The sequence below is a fragment of the Sarcophilus harrisii genome, chromosome 2 (assembly GCF_902635505.1).
Source record: "Sarcophilus harrisii chromosome 2, mSarHar1.11, whole genome shotgun sequence".
In the NCBI taxonomy this organism is placed as follows: Eukaryota; Metazoa; Chordata; class Mammalia; order Dasyuromorphia; family Dasyuridae; genus Sarcophilus; species Sarcophilus harrisii.
This window is the reverse complement of record NC_045427.1, coordinates 573088005-573107443: the sequence shown is the minus strand read 5'-3', so window position 1 is coordinate 573107443 and position 19439 is coordinate 573088005. Positions and strand designations below refer to the sequence as shown.

Genomic DNA, 19439 nt, shown 5'->3' with positions numbered 1-19439 from the left:
TATAGACAATATAACATATAGTATAATTGTACATAGAATATGTATAGTGTAATTATATATGCATTATATATAAATTATATAAAATATGTTTTTGATGTATAAAAAGATTTTATATTTTTTCTGAGAGGAACCACTCTATTGAATGGTGGTGTGACATGATCAGAGTTTTTTTTTTTTTTTTTTTAAGATAACTTTGACAGTTGAGCAGAAGACAAACTGGAGTGGGGAGGGACACCAGACAATAGGCTGTTGGCAATAGGGAAAGGTGGTGAGAGGACTCACTGAGGTAGTAGCTGTGTCAGAGGACAAAAGGGGCCTATGTTTCATAGATGTTTCAAAAGTAGAATAAACAAGTATGGTCAGGAGATTGTATCTGAGAGATGAGAAGGAGTGAAGAATCAAAGATATTATCTAAGTTGTGAGCCTGAGTGATTAGGAGGATAGTGGTTGTCTTGGCAGTAATAGGGAAGTTATTGAAAGGGGAGTGGGAAGATATGAAGGTGTGATTAGAACAGGAGTGATGGATTGTGAGGCTATGGAAAGATGAAAGGCCTAGAGGACAGTGGAGAAGTGAGGTCGTTGGAGGGTTGGAAGGACATGAAACTGAGCCTTTCAAGAGTGCTTAGAAGAACACTTGGCACATATATAGCATTTATTGTTGACAGACTTAACGAAATTTTCTCTGGATTGTTGCATATGACTTTTATCTGCTCCTGTTGGGTAAAGTGGGCAAATATGCTGGTTGAAGTGATTTCTGGGCTCATGAGGCTCCTCAGAAGAGCTACCACCTTGCATTGCTTTAACTCTTCCACAAAATAATATCTGTTTTAGCCTATGACTTCTGTCCATTATGCATTTTGCGGCATTGAAAACACATTTAAATAATCTGGTTGGAGTCTTGCACATAGAGCTTGAAAGCTTATAGGCTATCCTTAAATCTTATTCCTATATGTGCTGAATAATACTGTTATTTTCTATTTATAGCTTTTGAGAGGAACTTAAAGTGGTAAGCGCTTAGTAACATCCCCCCAAAAAAGGAAATCACATATTTTAATTTTAATGGACAGAAAATGGCTGGTTACCAGTGTGGGAGTCATTTCAGAATCAGCCATCTGTGTGCTGTCAGACCACCAGCTTGCTAGAGCAAAGATCAAAATCAATACCAAACTTAAAAGAAAGAATAAAAATGAGAAGATACAGTGTGCAATTGAGGCAACTCCAGCCTGGCCTATTTAAACAATCTGTTGACTTTGACTTTTGCTCTCACTAGTCAGTGATCCGATTTCATGAAAAGACAGCAGGATTCAGAAATGATTGCTGCATCTGCAACCAGTTGCTTTGTATATGCTACAGATTTATTCTTCATTAGGTTTCATTTGTTTATAATGCTTTGCAGTACTTAGCAAATCCATTACCTTCCGAGATTTCTTCAGAAAAAGTTGACTTGCTCTGGAGGCTAGAAACGTGACTTTTGAGTGCAGTGTAATGTCTTTAACCTCTTTCATTGCTTGATTCCCAAATCACATTTTCTGATACAGTTTCTTGTCTTCCTTTTCATGACAGAGTTGCATGTGTTGATCAAATTTGGAGGACCTTGTCAAGGAATTGTCTCTCATCCTTGTAACAGATGTTAGCCATCTGTAGAACTGGAACACAAGTTGTCGTTAGCTTCATGGTGGTCTCTTTGTTTATGCATTGCAAGGTGATATGACCAAATGCCCCATGAACTGATTTTTTCTTGCTTTCTTGGGCTCACATCGAAGGCAATTCAATTATTTCCTTTACTTATCTCTTAGAGGAGGTCCACTGAACCTGCCACCCACATTTAGATGCAACTTCCTTGTATCTTCTAGTTTTATGTATAGGAAGGCTGTCCATATGGATATTCTTAATTATTCTAGTAGTGAACTAACCTACTAATCATTGGCCAAAGATGGCTTGATGAAGAAAACCAGTAATTAAATTAGTGTTTGTACTTTGTTTAAGAACCATTAGCACTTTCTACCCCAAGGATTCTTAACCTGTATTCTATGAATTTTTTTTTCTTAAAATCTTTTAGGTCTTTTTAAAAATTACATATAATTTCTTTTATTCATCTAAAAACATTATTCTGAGAAAGAGTCCAAAGACTTCATTAGATTAGCAAGTACTGTGTAACAGAAAAGATGAAGAACTTCTGCTCAATCTAGCTTTCCTGCAATTCTGTATTCAACATTGTAGAAGAGAATGGAGGTTGCATGGATTTTAGGATTAATTTGTCTTTTTGTCCAATTCGTGATCACTGTAGCTCTAAAAATTCATTATCCAGTGACCAACCTTCTGGTGATGAGACACTGTATGTTTAGATTTTTTTGGCCATATGTCAAACCAAATTGGTTGTATTTGGAAGAGGGTGAGCTATTCTTAAAGGGTTTAGAAGAATTCAAGCCACACTAACTTGTCCTGATGATGTATTAGAGTAGTACTTGAGGGGGAATGGAAAGTAGGAGAGGCTTCTTTGTATAAGTAATAAAATATTTCAAGAAAAGGCATTGTGTTCCTTTTATTTATAGCTTCAAAAGTTGTTTTTAAAGTGTCTTTCGTTCTATTGTTGTGTTTTTTTTTAATTATTGAAATTCATGATTTGATTGTAGAGCAGTTGGGCACAGTATGTTCTGTCCTACCATGTAAAGCCATGAAATGTGACTGGAGAAATGTGACACATTCACAACTTAAATCTGTGAGTGGGTGACTTTGGAAAATTTGCTGCTTTCAAAAATAAAGAACGGAGCTTTGAAAGATTTATGAAATATCTATATTTCACATTTAATTATTTGCTTCTCACTACTTTTGAAAAACAGTAACAATCTTATATTATAGAGTATGCCTAAGTTTTAATGTGCATTCATGTGGTGAAATCCTATCAGTGCCCCAGGTATAAAGTAAGAAAATCAACTGGTGAAAATTCCTTTTTATGAATAAAAATATTTTCCCAGATTTTCAGATATATAGGTTTGGAGAGTTGGAGGACATCTAGTGTGTATTCCCACAGAATAAAAAAATTCATTCCTGTGTTATCACATATACGTGGGCAGGTCCACTGTCTAAATCATGGAATAATAGATATTGAGCTGAAATCTTAGAGATCATTTAGTTCAGTCTCCTACATTTTATAGATAAGAAAATTATGTTGATGGCAGAGTAAAGGAAAAGGCGATAGATGTTCAAAAAATCGGGTTTTACACAATGTTAATTAATGTTTGTACATTAATTTAAAGAGCAGAAGTCTGTATCATACAATTTTGTCCAAAGACTAATGAGCCAATATACTATTAGGAAGTACTGAGTACATCCATCTGGACAATTTCAGTATATGTGAAATCAGATTTTAAATGATTTGCCCAGAGTCACAAAAATTGTATTCAGTGAAAGTGTCAGGGTTTGAATCAAGCCCTCTGACACAATCCATCTGTTGTAGGTCATTAACCACTTATAAAATGTACCTACTATGTGATTAGGCACTGTATTCCAAATCTAGCACTCTTTGTACTCTGCCATGACTCATTATTTCAGGAATTAGCCCATTGTTGAACAGATAGTTATAATTATTAGAAAATCCATCCATCCATAAGTCATTAACCACCTATAAAAAGCATCTACTGTGTGATTTGGTGCTGTGCTCCAAATCTAATGCTCTTTGCACTCTGCCATGACTTATTGTTTCAGGAATTAGTTCATTGTTGGATAAATAACTGTAATTATTAGAAAATTATTAGGTTGAGTGAAAAAAATCACTTTTTTAAAAACTTTTATCCATTGGCCCTACTTTTTGCTTTCTAGTCCTGCACAGAATAAATCTAATGTCTCTTCCATATAGTTGATCTTCAAATAGTTAAAGAAAATCACTTTGTTTTCCTTTAATCTTTCCTTTCTCAACATCCCAACATCATAGATTCTTCCCTTTCCAGACTTCTTTGGAAAATTTTCCAGTCATCAGTGTCCCGTTAAATGATCATTATTTTGTAGAATGGTGATAGGTGTGGTAGATATCTATTGGGATATCCTAATCAATATAAACTCTTTTTTCTTATTCAGAATATGGGCAAATATTGAAGTAAATCACTCTTTCCAATTTCTATTATTTTTGTCTAAGTCCCCATGATATTTGTGGTAAGACCCAGGAACTGATTTCCTTTTACATCCTCATCCATCTGATTGGCTGAAATAGATTGATTTTATGTTCCAGTCTTTGGAAGTGAAAATATTTGATTCTTGCCTCCTTTTTCAACACAGTGTTTTCCCTTTATTCTTATATTTCTCTTTATGTTAAGCCTGCAGGAAGTAAAAGTTGAAGAGAGGGATTGTTACAAAATTATGATCAATAAGATGCCTTTGCTTCCCCTTCTCACTTTACCTAGTCACACTCACAATCCTGCTGCAGGAACTCTCCTAATCAAACAAAGCAAACACAACACGAATACTTGAAAAAAGACAGATGTGGAAACATAAAAAGGTGTGTCTGATTTTATTGCTTAGACCAAAATCTCATTTCTGGTCCACTGACGTGTTTCCATTTTTATAGAATTTAAGAGTAGCAAAAGAGTTGACATTTTTGGTTCATATCCCTTTTTTCTCAGTGAGGAAACTGAGCCCCTAAGTGAAGCCACTAATTTTTTCTGCTCTGATAACTCTCTGGGTAGGTGGGTAGATCCCAGTGGATAGAACATGAGGTTTGGAATAGAGATGCTAGTCTACTTAACATTTATCATTATCATTATCAGTTTTAGTGACAAGAGATTTTTTAGCCTATCCTTGGTTACCTTATATGTTAGGAAATTGAAGTTGAGAAGTTGTGAATTTCCCAGAGTCATTTATGGCAAATTAATGGCAAAGATAGAACTAAGTTTCTTTTCCATTAATCTAGTATAAATTTCTTTATTTTTGAGATCTGATGAGCTAGCCTCTCTAATCCTTGCTTTGATATTTATGGGTAGAATTACTGTGGCTTTCACTTATTTGACATAAATTCACTTCTTTGACAACTTTCTCCGCTGAAAAATAGGGTTTATGCTACTTTGAATGCTCCTGTTTCATTGAGATGCTATAATGAAAGCACTTTGTCTACCACTATACCACTATAGATAGATAATTTTTGGACACACTTATGTTTTCAAAGAGTAGAGAATTCAAGATGTGGAAACTACCTCCATTGATGTATATTTCCAACTAGACCATTACTTAAGCTCTCTAATTAATTGCCCTTAAGAAACTATTGCTACTATTACAAGATGCTGCTTAGAATGACTAGTTTTGTTTTTTCTTATGATGTGGATCATTATTTGATGTCAAATTTATTGAAAAATCAGTTGATCAGCACTGTTGGCTACTAGCAGCAACATGTACGCATTATATTTTAGGCCTTAATTGTCTCAGACATTAAGGAGCTATCTAGAAGGTACTTTGTTTCAACCATTAGGTAAATGATTATTGACATTCTTTTATATTTATTTAAAAAGTATATCTTGTGAAAATTATCACCTTCTGAGACCAAGTGAGCTGCTGAGTATTTGTATGGTCCAGTTTGAATTTAGAAGAGGATAAATATCAGATAAAACTCTTAGATCTAGACAATTATTACAAAGAATGTATAGTTGTTTTAACTCAGAAATGCAATGAAAAGGTGTATTTTAGGAACTGGGGGAAAAAAAGAATAGAGGTTTCACATTGTTCTTTAATTTATCAATATTAGAAGAAAATGTTTAGTCACTGATAGAACACTTTAAGAGAAGTGTGAAATAGTCTTTAGCATAGATGAGTTTAAGGATATATGCAATAGGGAAGAAATAAAATTCTTTTAAATAAAATTTAGTATAATTTGAGTGAAAATTATATTTTGATATGATCAGAGGTTTGATTGAACAAGTTTAATTTACAAATTTAGAGACATAGAAAAAAATCTTAGAACTGGGAAGAAGGACCTCAGAAATTCTCTTTTTTAAAAATGAAAAGAATGATACTTGAAAAGGGAAAGGGACTGGATTTGAGGCCAACCAACTAGTTAATGACCAAAACAGAACCAATGGCAAAAACTCAAGAAATGCTAATTTCCATTCCAGCTCTTTTTTTCCCCCTGACACTATATAAAATCTAAAATTCTCAAAGACCTTTAAGAAATGACTTACTGAATTATGTTGTTTTAAGGAATTGATTGATAATTATTTTTATTTCATTCTTAACCAAATCTTTAAGATGGAGGGTTGTGTTACAGTGCTCAATCCTACAGAAATTTCCATGTACAGATACATAATAAATCCTTTTTATGATAATTGATATTTCAGTGCATGAGTTTCAGTATAATAGTACAATATAACCTGTCAAAATTTTCCTTTGTTAAGATATTAACCTAGACTCTTACCACTTCTCAGCAATCTGGTTTTAAAGAATTCAGAGAAAATCATGGATGACATTCTCCTGAACAGAGAGAAAATCACTGGTTGCTAGAGGCAGTGAGTTTAATATAGTTTCATATCGTGGAGGTTTTAATAATGCAGTCTAAAGTATTTGTACATGAATTCATTAAGCCTGGATTAGTCTTATTATAATTACTCAAAAAGTAATTCAATTTAAGAGAAAACAGTTTTAAATGGATATAAAATACACTGTTAGCTAGTAAGCCATACTGTTCTCCTTTATCAGCTCCATAAAGTACCAGCAGATTCGAACATAACTTTCACAGTATACAGAATACAATCATAAAAAGTATTATTCCTAAATCTATTTTTTTATGTACTTTCAGTAGTTAAGAGCTTTATCCCTCTGTGCTGGAAATGAGATATACTACTGAACGGGTGTCATAAAAATGTTATAGACTTACTGACTTACGTCACTTTGTGTAGCCTTCCCAAGGCAGTGTGGGGGGCTGAGAGCTTTGGGTATACTGCCTGAGATTGATGTCAACAACACATGTGCTTCCAGATGATTTTTTCCCCTTCTGCAAAGAAAAGACATTTACTGAGCACCAAAACCAGAAATGTAAGGAGAATGATAGAGAAAGTATTCGTCTTCATTTCTGATATGGTGGAAGGTAAAAGGAGACTAGGATCAAGAAAATAGAGCATCCTTCTCCCCCACAAAAAATAAAAAGAAAAAGAAAAGAAAAGAGAAGAAAAAGACATTATTTTCTAGAAATAAAGAACAGGGCCAGCTGACATCATGAGACTAAAAATTGAGAAGTCGCCCTCTTTCCTTCATGATCTTTTAATACTATTACCAAGACTCACAATGTCTCTCTCTATTCAGTCAAAATTGTCTGAATGTGCCTGCAGGAAGCAGGGAAGGTCACAGATATTGACTGTGTGGCTACACGACTGAGTAAGTTGTCTGACACTGTAGACAATGAAAACTAATCATATCCCAGATTCAGCACTGCTGAAAGCCAGCTGAAGCCCAACTCCCTTTGGCTCCCAACCAAAGACACAGTCCTAGGGCCCTAGGATCTTGGAACTGCAGGGCTCTTCAGGATTGATGAATTTGACTCCCTCCATTTTCAGATGAGGAAACTTTAGAGCCCAAGAAATGAAAGCATTTGTTTGTGGTAGATAATGATTTGGAACCCTCAATTCAGATCCTCTGACATCTTAAGAGTGCTCCTTTTAGTTTCCCATCAATACACCATATAGTCTCTTAGAGCCATCTCTTTCTCTCTTCCCCATTCTCTATTGCCCTTTTTATTTTACACTGGTCATTTTATCCCAATAAATCTCAGGTTTCTGAAAATATAAGAAATAATAACATTATTCCTACGTTATAGCATTGTTTAGAGGATCAAAAGAAGTCATGGATGGCTGAGAAAAAATATATATGTGTGTAATATATATGTATATCGGTAGATATATTTAGTTCTACATTATTCCATTTGATACGATGGATGGGAAAATGTAGTGTATACAGATAGGTATTCCTATTTATCTGTACATTATTTTATTTGATATCCACAGAACAATTCTGGAAGGTAGAAATGAAATATTATATATATATATATATGCATATATGTACATATAAATACATACACACATATATGTTCATTATTATATACATGCATGTTTGTATGTGTGTGTTGTGTACATGTGTACACATATAGGGTTATGCATTTATATATGTCATTATGTACATTTATATATGTGTGTATATAAACACACATATATGTGTCTATCTTGGCAGACCACAAGATATTATACAAATGGCAACTATTACTGCTGTTGTTTTATATGAGGCATGTAAATTGAATATCAAATTCAGAATGTATATGTATGCAGGGCTTGCTAAGTGAGTCTAGGATAGAAAGGGGATTCAAAAAAATCTTTTCTTTTGTGATGAAAGTCAGCACAAGTGAAATTCGAACTAAGGGAATTTTATATATGCTGGCTTTAATACAAATGAAAATAAATAATGGTTTTTAAATCCTTTTTTCATGCCTTATATTTTCAGAAAATAGTGCTAGAAGGTGAATAGGATCTGTATAAATTATCCCCAGAAATCAGAATTCAGTAGCAAGAGCCATGAAGCACTAGCCCTAGAAACAAATGACTGTCTATATAGTATGTTTTATGGACAAGTTTCAAAGCTTTATGTATCTCTTAAGTATTTCCACATTGGCCTATAATAGTTCTTGAATTGCTTAAGCCTGCAGCCTTGCCAATGGGTTGAGACATTTCCTTCAGAAGACTGCTTGTCAAAGTGTATACTTAGTAGCATCAAATTAAAAAAGATCTGTATAATTAGCATATTGACTTAGAAAATCATATATTAACATTGTCTATGTTGTATTGTATTTTTATTTATTTTTGTTGACATTCTCCAACTATTTTTTATCGATTTCTGCAGTACTTAGGAGTTTTATGGGAAAGCTAATTGAAAAGGGGAGATTTCATTAGCATAGATATATTTTTCATTGCACAGATCAGGGGTGGGTGTGGGCAGTACTGAGGAAATAAGACATAGGACAGATGAACATAGATAGGGGAGAATAATGGGAAAGAATTGTAGCATATGTCCTGATTGAATGAGTCCTGATTGAATGAGTGTTTATTAATCTTTGAGCTCCTTAAAAGTAGGGACTGTCTTTTGCCCTTTTTGTAATATCCCCAGTGCTTAGCACAATGCTTGCCCCATAATATTGCATCATGTTTATTGACCTACTGAGTGACTATGGTGAGACATCCAGCCATTTGAGGGAAAGGAGCTTCAGACAAGAGAGGACCAGATACATACTTTGCACAATTCCTAATATTGCTTTTTATGCAGGTTCCCAGGACCACAGGGAGTAAAGTCTTTCTAATTTTAGCAACCTAGCTATGTGCTATAGGCAAGTGATTTTCCTGGGTCTCAATTTCATCATCTCCATAATGACCTAGAAGATTTTTAAATTCTGAAAATTCTAACATTCTATAATTTCCAGTGTGAATCTCAGCAAGTCATTTGACCTCTGTTCTTTTGGATAGAAGATAATAAGCAGTTGGCTTGAACCTATTACTTATAAATGAGATAGTATCAAGGAAGTTAGTTTGAATTTTTGTCACAAAATAGTTGTGAAATAGTAATATCAATATTGCTATTGTATTGGTTTGATGAACTTTTTTCAAAATCTATTTGCATTTCTTGTGACTAGGTATATGTGGTATTGGACTTTGGAGTCAGAGGACTTTAATTCAAATCCCATTTTTCATAATTACTAGCAATGAGATTCTGGGCAAGATATTTGCAAGCCTGAGTTTTGTTACCTATAAAATGGAATTATTGTAAAAACATGACTTTATTCAAAGGCAATAGAGAGCTGCCCTTGACATCCAGGAGATCTGGGTCCTATCTCTATTACATACTAGTCATGTGAAAGACACATTTTTACAACGTTCTCTTTAACATTAATTATTTGTGTTTTATAGCACTCCAAAATTAATAATAGTAAACAAATAATGCCTAATCTGTCTCAAGTACTGTGCTAAGCCCTTTACAATTATTATATTAATTAATCTTTATAATAATCTTGGAAAGCAGATGGTGCTATTATTATTCCACTTTTATAGATGAGGAAACTAAGTCAAAGATTAAAGTGATTTGCCTGGCTCACACACTTTTAGATGTTTGGGGCATTGAAAAGTAAAATGACTTGCTGAGTCACTTATATGGCCACTATAAAACAGAAGCAGGAATGGAACCCAGATCTTTTGTATGCCAAAAAGAATTCTTTATTCCCTGTGCATCAAGAACCACATTTTTTACATTCAGTTTTATAGGTAACAAAACTCAGATTTGCAGATAACATTGTCCAAATTCTCACTGATAGATCCTAAGACTTTTGACTCCAAGTCCAAAGTTCATTCATTAACCCATGCTTTGTCATAAGTCCATTAGAGTTGTTGGTCATTTGGTCATTATTGTGTTAGAATTCCAAGTCTTTCAGAGTTATCTATCTTAATAATATTCGATGACTATAGTAATCTGGTGTTTAACAAACTCAAAGACTCAAGCTTCTGGGATTAGAATTCACTATTTGACAAAAATTGCTGGGAAACCTGAAAAATAATATGGCAGAAACTAGGCATTGACCAGCATCTAAAATCCTACACCAGGATAAGGTTGAAAATGATACTATCAGCAAATTTAGGAGAATGTGATAATCCTACCTCTCAGCTCTGTCGATAAGAGAGGAATTTATGACCAAAAAAGGGTTAGAGAACATTATGAAATGAAAAATATTTGATTGCTTTAAATTAAAAAGTTTTTGAGAAACAAAATCAATGCAGCCAAGATTATAAAGGAAGCAGAAAGCTGGGGAAAAGGTTTTATACTCAGTGTTTCTGATAAAGGCCACATTTCTAAAATATAAAAAACAGAATTATTTGTCTTCATATATTGTTATTGTCCCACAATGAATAATTCTCTTAATTCTGCTTGCCTTTTTGTGCATCAGTTCAGATAAACTTGTATTTTTTAAATTTTATCTCAGTCTTTTCTTAATTCTCCATTTTCTAAACTGAACAATTCTTTATGACAAAGAAAAACAATTGAATCAAAACATTTAACATCATTGACACATACAGTTATGTATACAACATTATAATCTTCCCTCCTCTTTGCCAAGATATGTTTCATTATTTGGCCCATAATACCATGACTGTGTGCCATTAGCCAGAATTCAGGTTCTTTTAAAAGAAATCATTTCATTTATATTATTATAATTGTCATTTATATTATTCTTTTGGTTCTGATAATTTCAGTGTGCATCTCAGTTCATACAAACTATCTGATGTATCTTCAAATTTTTCATATTCACCAGTTAGTATTGTGCAGTAACCTCTTCCATAAAATATTCACCCATTCTTTAATTTATAATCCAAACCATTTTGTTTGCAGTCTTTTGCAATGGCAACAAAAAGCTGCTACATGAATATTTTGTTAAACATTGGACTTTTTTTTCTGCCTTTGGTTTGTGAAACAGTGCACTTGTATGAGAGAGAGAGAGAGAGGAGAGAGAGAGTGAGAGAGAGAGAGAGTGAGAATGAGTGTGTGTGTGTGTGTGTGTGTGTTGGGGGGAGAAGGAATCTGGAATGGGAAGAGACAGATTTGCTTTTTTGCTGTCTGCATAAGCATAGTACAAAGAAGCATCATTCCAAATGTGATCACTATCCATATCCCATTTTCTTTCCCTAGTTAGTCAAGACCTAGTAACATCTTACTGTAAGAGTACTTGAACTTGAAAGAGATTTTTCTTTCTGTAGTACAAACCACAGAATTCATAAGACAGCTGTCTCCCCAGGTGAGACTTCTTAAATGGGAGTTAAGTGCATGCATTTTCAAGAAACTAAACTCCCCTCATCTATAATTTAACCTCAGAAAAGAACTCAAATTGAGAGAGTAGGGTGATTACATTGTTTGAGAACTAGTAAGTATACCTCCTCCAGTCTTACTAATGCCATCACATTTTTAATGTGTTTGGTGTATCTATAATGCTATAGGGAGGGTTAATTATAATATTGTAGCCATATCAAGGTATTCATATCTGTTACTTAAGGACTATGGACTGAAATAATAAATTAGTCCATTGCAGGTTATGTGGGTAAGGAGACTGAAATTCACCCTTACCTCAAAAGGCAAAGCAATAGATGAATAAAGGAGAAGTCTCACTTTGCATAGCATTACTGCTACTTTGTAACCTAGGAACGAGAGAAAGGTTCACCCAGAGTGTCCTTAAGTCATCTTTAATAGGGGTAAACATTAGTTATTTGAATGAGCATCACTCAGGAAAGTTTTTAATCAGCAGCATGTAGGAATCAACCAATATAATTGTCATGATTTATTATTAATGATAAGTAACTATAGAGTATGTGTGTATGGTATCTATCTCTAGAGAACTCAGTGCATTAGAATCTCAGGTTAAGGGAGCTCATGGTAGCTGCCGAGCAGATCTTTGGGTGCTGGTTTTAACTGGAGGAGAATACTGTGTTAAGGTTAAGTAGGGTGAGCTTATTTGTCTGTTGTGGTCTACTTCCCAGGCTTGAATCACCAACATTTGCAGCTTCTTAAGGATATGCATTAGCAGCATGGATTTTCAAATGACAACCACTGTTTGCTTATGTGTTCATTTTTGTAATTAGTGGTTTCTTAGACCTGATTCCTTGAGAACAGAAAAGGCTGGTATGAATCTTATATTCATTAAGATTGATTAGGGATTTTTTTGGGCCATGGGGAGAGGGAAGGGACTTTTTTCTTTTTGGAGGAGTGAAGGCAACATGCAAGTATTTCTATAACTTTCTCTGAAATTGATAAACTCCTGTTATGTTGGTTTATTAATTGCGGAGTCCTGAATCCAAATGGCTTCTTGAATTTAGATAAAGAGATCTTTCCCCTGATTTCCAGTTTATCTTATCAGACTGATTTCAACATTAGTACCTTCATGCTCTATATGTTACGGCTCAAGTGGTCTACCTGTGACCTTCATGCCTTTATACGGGCTGTTAGCCAAGTATCTTGATTCCCACAACCTCTTGGATTTCCTAGCTCCATTCAGGAAGGATTATCTTGAAATACCGCCACCTTTCCTAATGTCCAGGTGGTCAGTGCCTACATCCTAATAAAATGAATTTCCATTTCATTTTGTATTAATAATAATAATGCTAACAAACATTTATCCTGGTGTTTATTGTGTTCCAAGCGCTATACCTAAGGGGTTTCTAATTAACTATCCTTAAAACAAACCCAGGAAATTGGTGCTATGATTATCATTCCCATTTTACAGATGAGGAAACTGAGGCAAACAGGTTTACATTTGGGTTTACATGCCAAAGGCCACCCAGCTCTTAAATGTCTTAATTAAGACTAAGACTAACTAACTACAGGCTTACCCCTCTATTCTCTGTACCTTCTAATTGTTCTAAATATTAACTTATCTATGTATGTGTTGCCTTTCCTTAAGGGTGTGTCTGTGTCTTGGGGGAGTAAGAATCTGGGATGGGAAAAATGAGAGACAAACAGTTTGAGATTTGCTTTTTTGCTGTCTGCATAATAAGCATGCTACAAGGAAGCATCATTCCAAATGTGATCACTATCCATATCCCATTTTCTTTCCCTAGTTAGTCCAGATCTAGTAACATCTTACTGTGACAGTACTTGAACTTGATTTTTAAAACTTGTGTCTTTGTATTTCCAGTGCTTAAGCTAGTTTATATAGTATGTCCTTTATAAATTCCCATTGGATAAATGAATGAATGAAAATATTATTGTATATGGGAAAGGTCTGAATGTTGATAGAGTGTGGCACAGTGAAAAGAGCCACTTATTGTGAGCAAGCCACATAGTCCCACTGAACTTTTCGGTTTCTTCATCTGTAAAATGTAAATTGAGGCATGTAAATTAATTAAGTGATGTGTAGAATGTGAACCTTATTTATGCTGATATTCCTTAAATTTTTTAAGGTATAAAATATAGCTTAATTTGAGTTATTGTTCTATTTGTAGATCTTTTCAGTTCCCGAACTGGACAATTTTTTTTACCATCAAAAATTGATAAATGGCACTATTTGTGGATAATTGCTAAAGAAAAAGTATCCAGGAGAAAAAAAAAAGAGGGAATAAAATCCCATCCCAATATCACTGACTGAATATATCTTCTTTTTCAACTAATACTTTCAAACTTATTTGAAAGGGAAGTTTCCTTAGGAAAAGGAATAGAAAAATATGGGATGAATCTCTAAGATGAATTTTGGGAGGGAATAAGCAAGTATCATTTAGGACAGGCAGAGACTGATAGGTTATGATCTATGGTAATGGAGAGAATATTTATGAGATAATGGATTTCCTAGAATTTTGAATTGGAGAAAGGACCAATGAAAAGAACTGATAATTGAATAATTTACTTCATTTGGTTGATGTTTACATATCTGATTATGTTATTCCATATTTTTAAAAGATAATATACACTGTCAATATTGATCTTTGTTTATAAGGGAAACTTAAAGTTTCATTAAAACCAAATAGATAATTTCTTTGACAAGTTATTGTGTTTTATGGTCTCTCTGGATCTCAATATTTTCTGTAAAATGGGATGGTTGGATTAAGAGGAAGAGATCCTTGCAGCCATCCTCGACTTAAAAAGCCCACACATTAACATTTATTTCTGTTGAATTCCACTTGTATTTATTTTGTTAAACTTTTTCCCAATTATATTTTAATCTAGTTCAGGCTACATTTGATGACTACTAAAGTCATTTTCAAATCTCACATGCTATGCATTTTTAAGGGTAATATCTATTTCCTCCATAATAGAAATCTAAAACCTCAGAGAGCCTACAGGGTCACATACTACTGAATGCCAATCCTCCTTTGAAGGGAAGAGGAGAAAAATAAAAAAAATATAGGGGGGGGGAGAAGAAAGAATAAGGATAGAGATGGAGAAGTTTAAATCATTGTATTCCTTATAATCAATCCTTCCTCCTGTTTGTCCATTAGGAAATCTTAACAAATGAGGGAAAAAAGCATCTTTTAGTCACTATGTGCAAACAGGATGTAATATATGCAGTATTTGACTTCTTTTGGTTAGAGAACTTACATGAAGATAATTTTCTCTCCCACTGTTTTGGTTAGAGAATTTACATGAAGAGCATTTTCCTCTCCCAGTGTTGGGATCCTTTAATGGTTTTTTATTAAATAGGATGATAGATCTAGAAACAGTTTCATTGTTTTTAATCTTCTTGGTAACTATGAACCTCTTCTCAGATGCATGTTTTTAAATGCATAAAATAAATAGGATGGAAAAGTAAATCAATTGTTTTGAAATTCAGTTATTGACATATATTTTAAAAATCCATAGACTCCAGGTTAATCATAGTCTAGAATATTTAGCCAGCACCTCAATTTTATAGATAAGGAAACTTGAATCCATAGAGTTTTTTAGTAACTTGGCCAAGATTACATAGGTATTAAATAGGAGAGTTTGAATTAGAACCTTGATCTTCTGATTCCTGATGCGCATTCTTTCCTTTGAACTAAGGGCTTAATGTTTGAAGACAAAATTAGGTGCGGATAAGGCCTACATTTATATCATGCTTTTCAAAATTATGTCATTGGATGAGATCAAATAAACTTCCCTGGAAGTAGGGAGAGTCCATTGAAAGATAAGCGGAGAAGAGTAAGAAGAGAGTAAATTTAAATATTTAAAAAATGGTGGCATGAAACTAGAGTTAGATGCACATGCTTACAGAAGTTAAGGGGTTGGGAAAGCCAGGCTAATCCTACCTTAAAAAGGGAAAAAATCTTAACAGAGAGTCTTCACTAGAGAATTTGGCATTGAAACACTGGATTTATGCATGAATTATATTGTGGGAGAATTAAGAGGAATTTTTGTTCATCAATATTAAATGTGGAATTCTAATCTTTTCACAATTTTACACACAATTTATGCTCTTTCTTTTGCTTTTGTTTGTTAATTTTCTCTCTCTCTTTCTCCTCTCTCCCTACAGATGTTTTCCAGCAAGGTAAGTTTTCATCTTATACTCAATTTTTTATATAAGTTTTTGGTTCTTGTGTCAATGACTCTTGGCTCAGAGGAGGGAGACATGGAGAAGCTGCTTGTGCAGGAGGCAACCTAGCTAAGTCTTTGTAAGGATGTGGAAGGTAGAAAGGAAGAGGCCATTAATTCAGGTGGGAAGAGGAGGAAGTAGCTGCTGTACTTGGAGGCCTCTCTCTGGATTTGTGTATATCTTTGTATCAATCCTTTGGGAGAGAGAGATTAATGAATGAATGAACAAAAGAACAAGTGAATGAATGATGAACAACCACCAAATCTAATTATGGTATTTCCAGGACTAACATAAGAGACAGTATCAGAAATAAACTGAAATAATGCTGGTAACAGTAAAGTCCTTTTCCATTACTACTGCTAAAGGTTTGTGAACCTGATAAGTCATTGAAGAAACTGATGAAAAAAAATTTGTGACTTCCATGGAGCATCCCCAATGTGTTGGAATATATTTTTTGTGGAATATTTTTATTTGAAATATGTGATAGTCTTAATTGTTAAAGAATATTGGAGTGCCTCAGCATAATATATAAATTTAATAGGTATTGCTCATTGTTCCTTCAGAGGAACACAAGATATTCTTTATATTAGAGCTAGACTTTGTACTGATGAATGAAAGAATGGACTAGTTGAGGTATATTCATATGAGTGCATCTGTAGCTTGATTTTTAACTGACTTAAGGATCCTGACTGCTGATCTTATTTAAAATGGAGGATTCTGATAGTCAGAACCAGGGCTATTTACTTCTCTGAAAATGAGCAGGGAATAATATCAGTTTCCATTTAATAAAAAGTATGTAGTGGACTGTAATAGATAGAGATGAGAAAATTAGACTAAAACAGGTTGGCCATTAGAAATTGCTGCTTTTTTCTAGTTTATATTTATATTCATATTTATATTCAGGATGATTTTTGTTTTATTGGTTTTCCATATACTAATTGGTAGCCATAATTTATGTGGTATACTTTAAAATTGACAGGGCATTCAGGCTAGAAAATACCTTTTCTGGCATCTCATTGAATCATTCTGAACTACAAAGAAAGTTTATACAAAGAGCTATATATGTGCATACATATATAAATTTGTGTGTGTGTATTGTAAGCCAGATACATTGAAGCAGCCTCTGTAAAAAAGAATGTATGATTTCCATGAAGTCTCCCCACTGTTTTGGAATATATCTTTTGTGGAGTATGTATGCATGTGTTTGTATATTTTTTGTAGTATACCTCACAATTGACAAAGTATTCAAGCTATGAAATGTTTTCAAGCATTTGGTTGGTGAATCATAATGGAGATAAGTTTATCTCTATCTATAAATGTGTCTCTCTCTATGTATACATCTATACACATCTACACATATATTTATGCTTCAATACATACCTACACATTTCACCCATAAACATATTTTTGTGTGTGTGTGTGTGTGTGTATATATATATATATATATATATGTATATACATATATATATATATATATATACACTCCTCTCCATATATTCCACAGATTCCACTAATGCTATATAAGGTTAAAATTTTTACAACCCTTATTCCATCTTAAACTTACAATTGTTACCAAAGATTTCTTTAATATCCCTGATAAAAGTGTAATTGTGGGTAACAATGACTTGTATTATTGTGTTTTTCTTTTAAGAGTCTGGAGTCACAGACCTATTTTATAAATAATTCATAAATCCCAACAAGCTATAAGTAATAAATTCCATTTGGCTAGAGACTGAGAGATGAGCAGAATTGAGAGGGTGCCGTTACTGTTCTTTGTAATGAACGTGCTGCTGTCAAGCCATGTTGTTCTTGCTAGCCTTCTTCACTGACAAATGGGACGTAAGTGGGGGTGAGCGTCCGTGAGAAGCTTGAGGTTGAGAGTAGTTTTTAAAAATAAATTACCGGTGAGCACCACCCAAAGTTGAACCATATTTGTCCTCTTAACATGTGATATTACTTGCATTTGGAAAATCCTCCCCAGTATAAAGCATCGTTCCCAGTTTCTCCTGTAGAATGATTAGAAAAGTGCATCATGAAATAGCTCCGGCACACACCATTTCTAAGTACAAAGGAGACATTTCACTTTTTGTTACAACCACCGTAAAAATGACTTGCCATACTTCTCATGTCAAATGTGCCTTTTTTAATCACGCACGCTGTTCTGTGGATCGGATTTGCCCGTCAGTAGCAATGATATGTAGAGCAAAAGTTATAATCATCTGCAAATCCCTAGCTATCAGACTTAAGAGTGTGTGCTAGAGATGGGGGCTGCTAACCGCCCATTGGCACGCGTTACAGGATGATGGCAGCTCCCTGATAAGAAGGTGTTATTAGGATTACAAATGAGAACAGACTCAACATTTTAAATAATTTACACTGTCGTGGTATTATACAGTCATTTCATACAGACATATGAAATTATGCCAAGGACCTTGTCAGAGCCCCTGATACCTCTTTTTCTGGTCACCCTGCTTATTAAAATAGCACCACCAAGGATTGTCACTCTGTGACAACAGCCGAGACAAAATGTTTTATTTCTTGTGTTACAAAATCTCAAGCGCCATCCAAGTACTGCACCTTGTTAGAATGTTTCTCAGAGAAACCCTGTCCCTGAAATAGTTGAGACTCTGGAAAGACTCGAGCCCTGAATATTGTGGGGAATAAAAAGGAGAAAGTCCGATCTGGTGCTGCCCCCATCCCCTGTGGCCCAAAGTAAAGACTGACTCCATTGGGATATACCACAAGGACCGCCTGGTTTATATACTGATGTACTGCCTGCCTGGCTTTGTTTGTCTTGGCTGATGGAGCGAGTGGAAAGCTGGCGGAGGGGAGGGTTTGCAAATGTTTGCTCCTGGCGTTGAAAGTGGTCGGTTTGTATCTCATGTCTTTGCTTATATAGGAGTCTTTCTGTGATTAGGCAGCTGCGTACCGTGGCAGGCAGCAGAGAAAAAGTCAGCTTTCCGTTGACAACATCAAACATTCTCAGAGGAAACAAAAGTTATTTCCTCTGTATTGTATTATCTTTTATTTCACTACAAATCAATCTTGTTATAGTAGGTGACAGCACAGGGGTTGATTCTGGATATTTCTGTTTGTGTGTATGTGTGTGTATGTCCATGTAACTCTTTCCCCCCATGCTTTCATTGTGATATATCATTTTCCATAGTATTGTGAGAAGAGGTGTTCGCTAAAGAAGTGGTACTTGTTGGATATTCCAATAATGAAGTATCAGAAGAACAGACTATACATTTTTTAAAAAGGGAATAAAATATTCCAAAAATTCTGGGGCCATATTTTTTAAATTTCATTTCTACATGGCCACAAAGTTCACAAGAGATTAAAAGGTATGAGGTCCAGAAAGCACTAAAGGCAATTGATTAGCCTCTAC

General features: G+C 34.3%; 1 protein-coding gene across 2 annotated transcripts in view; it reads left to right on the top strand.

Annotated features, from left to right (window-relative positions):
• Positions 1–19439, top strand: part of GFRA1 (GDNF family receptor alpha 1) — a 309354-nt gene that overhangs the window by 60334 nt on the left and 229581 nt on the right. Inside the window, exon 5 of one of the 2 annotated variants that reach the window (XM_031955917.1) lies at positions 15992–16006. The exons of the other annotated variant lie outside the window; for it this stretch is intronic. Coding sequence (XP_031811777.1) covers positions 15992–16006 — 15 coding nt within the window. The remainder of the gene's footprint in view (positions 1–15991; positions 16007–19439) is intronic. 2 annotated transcript variants of the gene reach the window in all.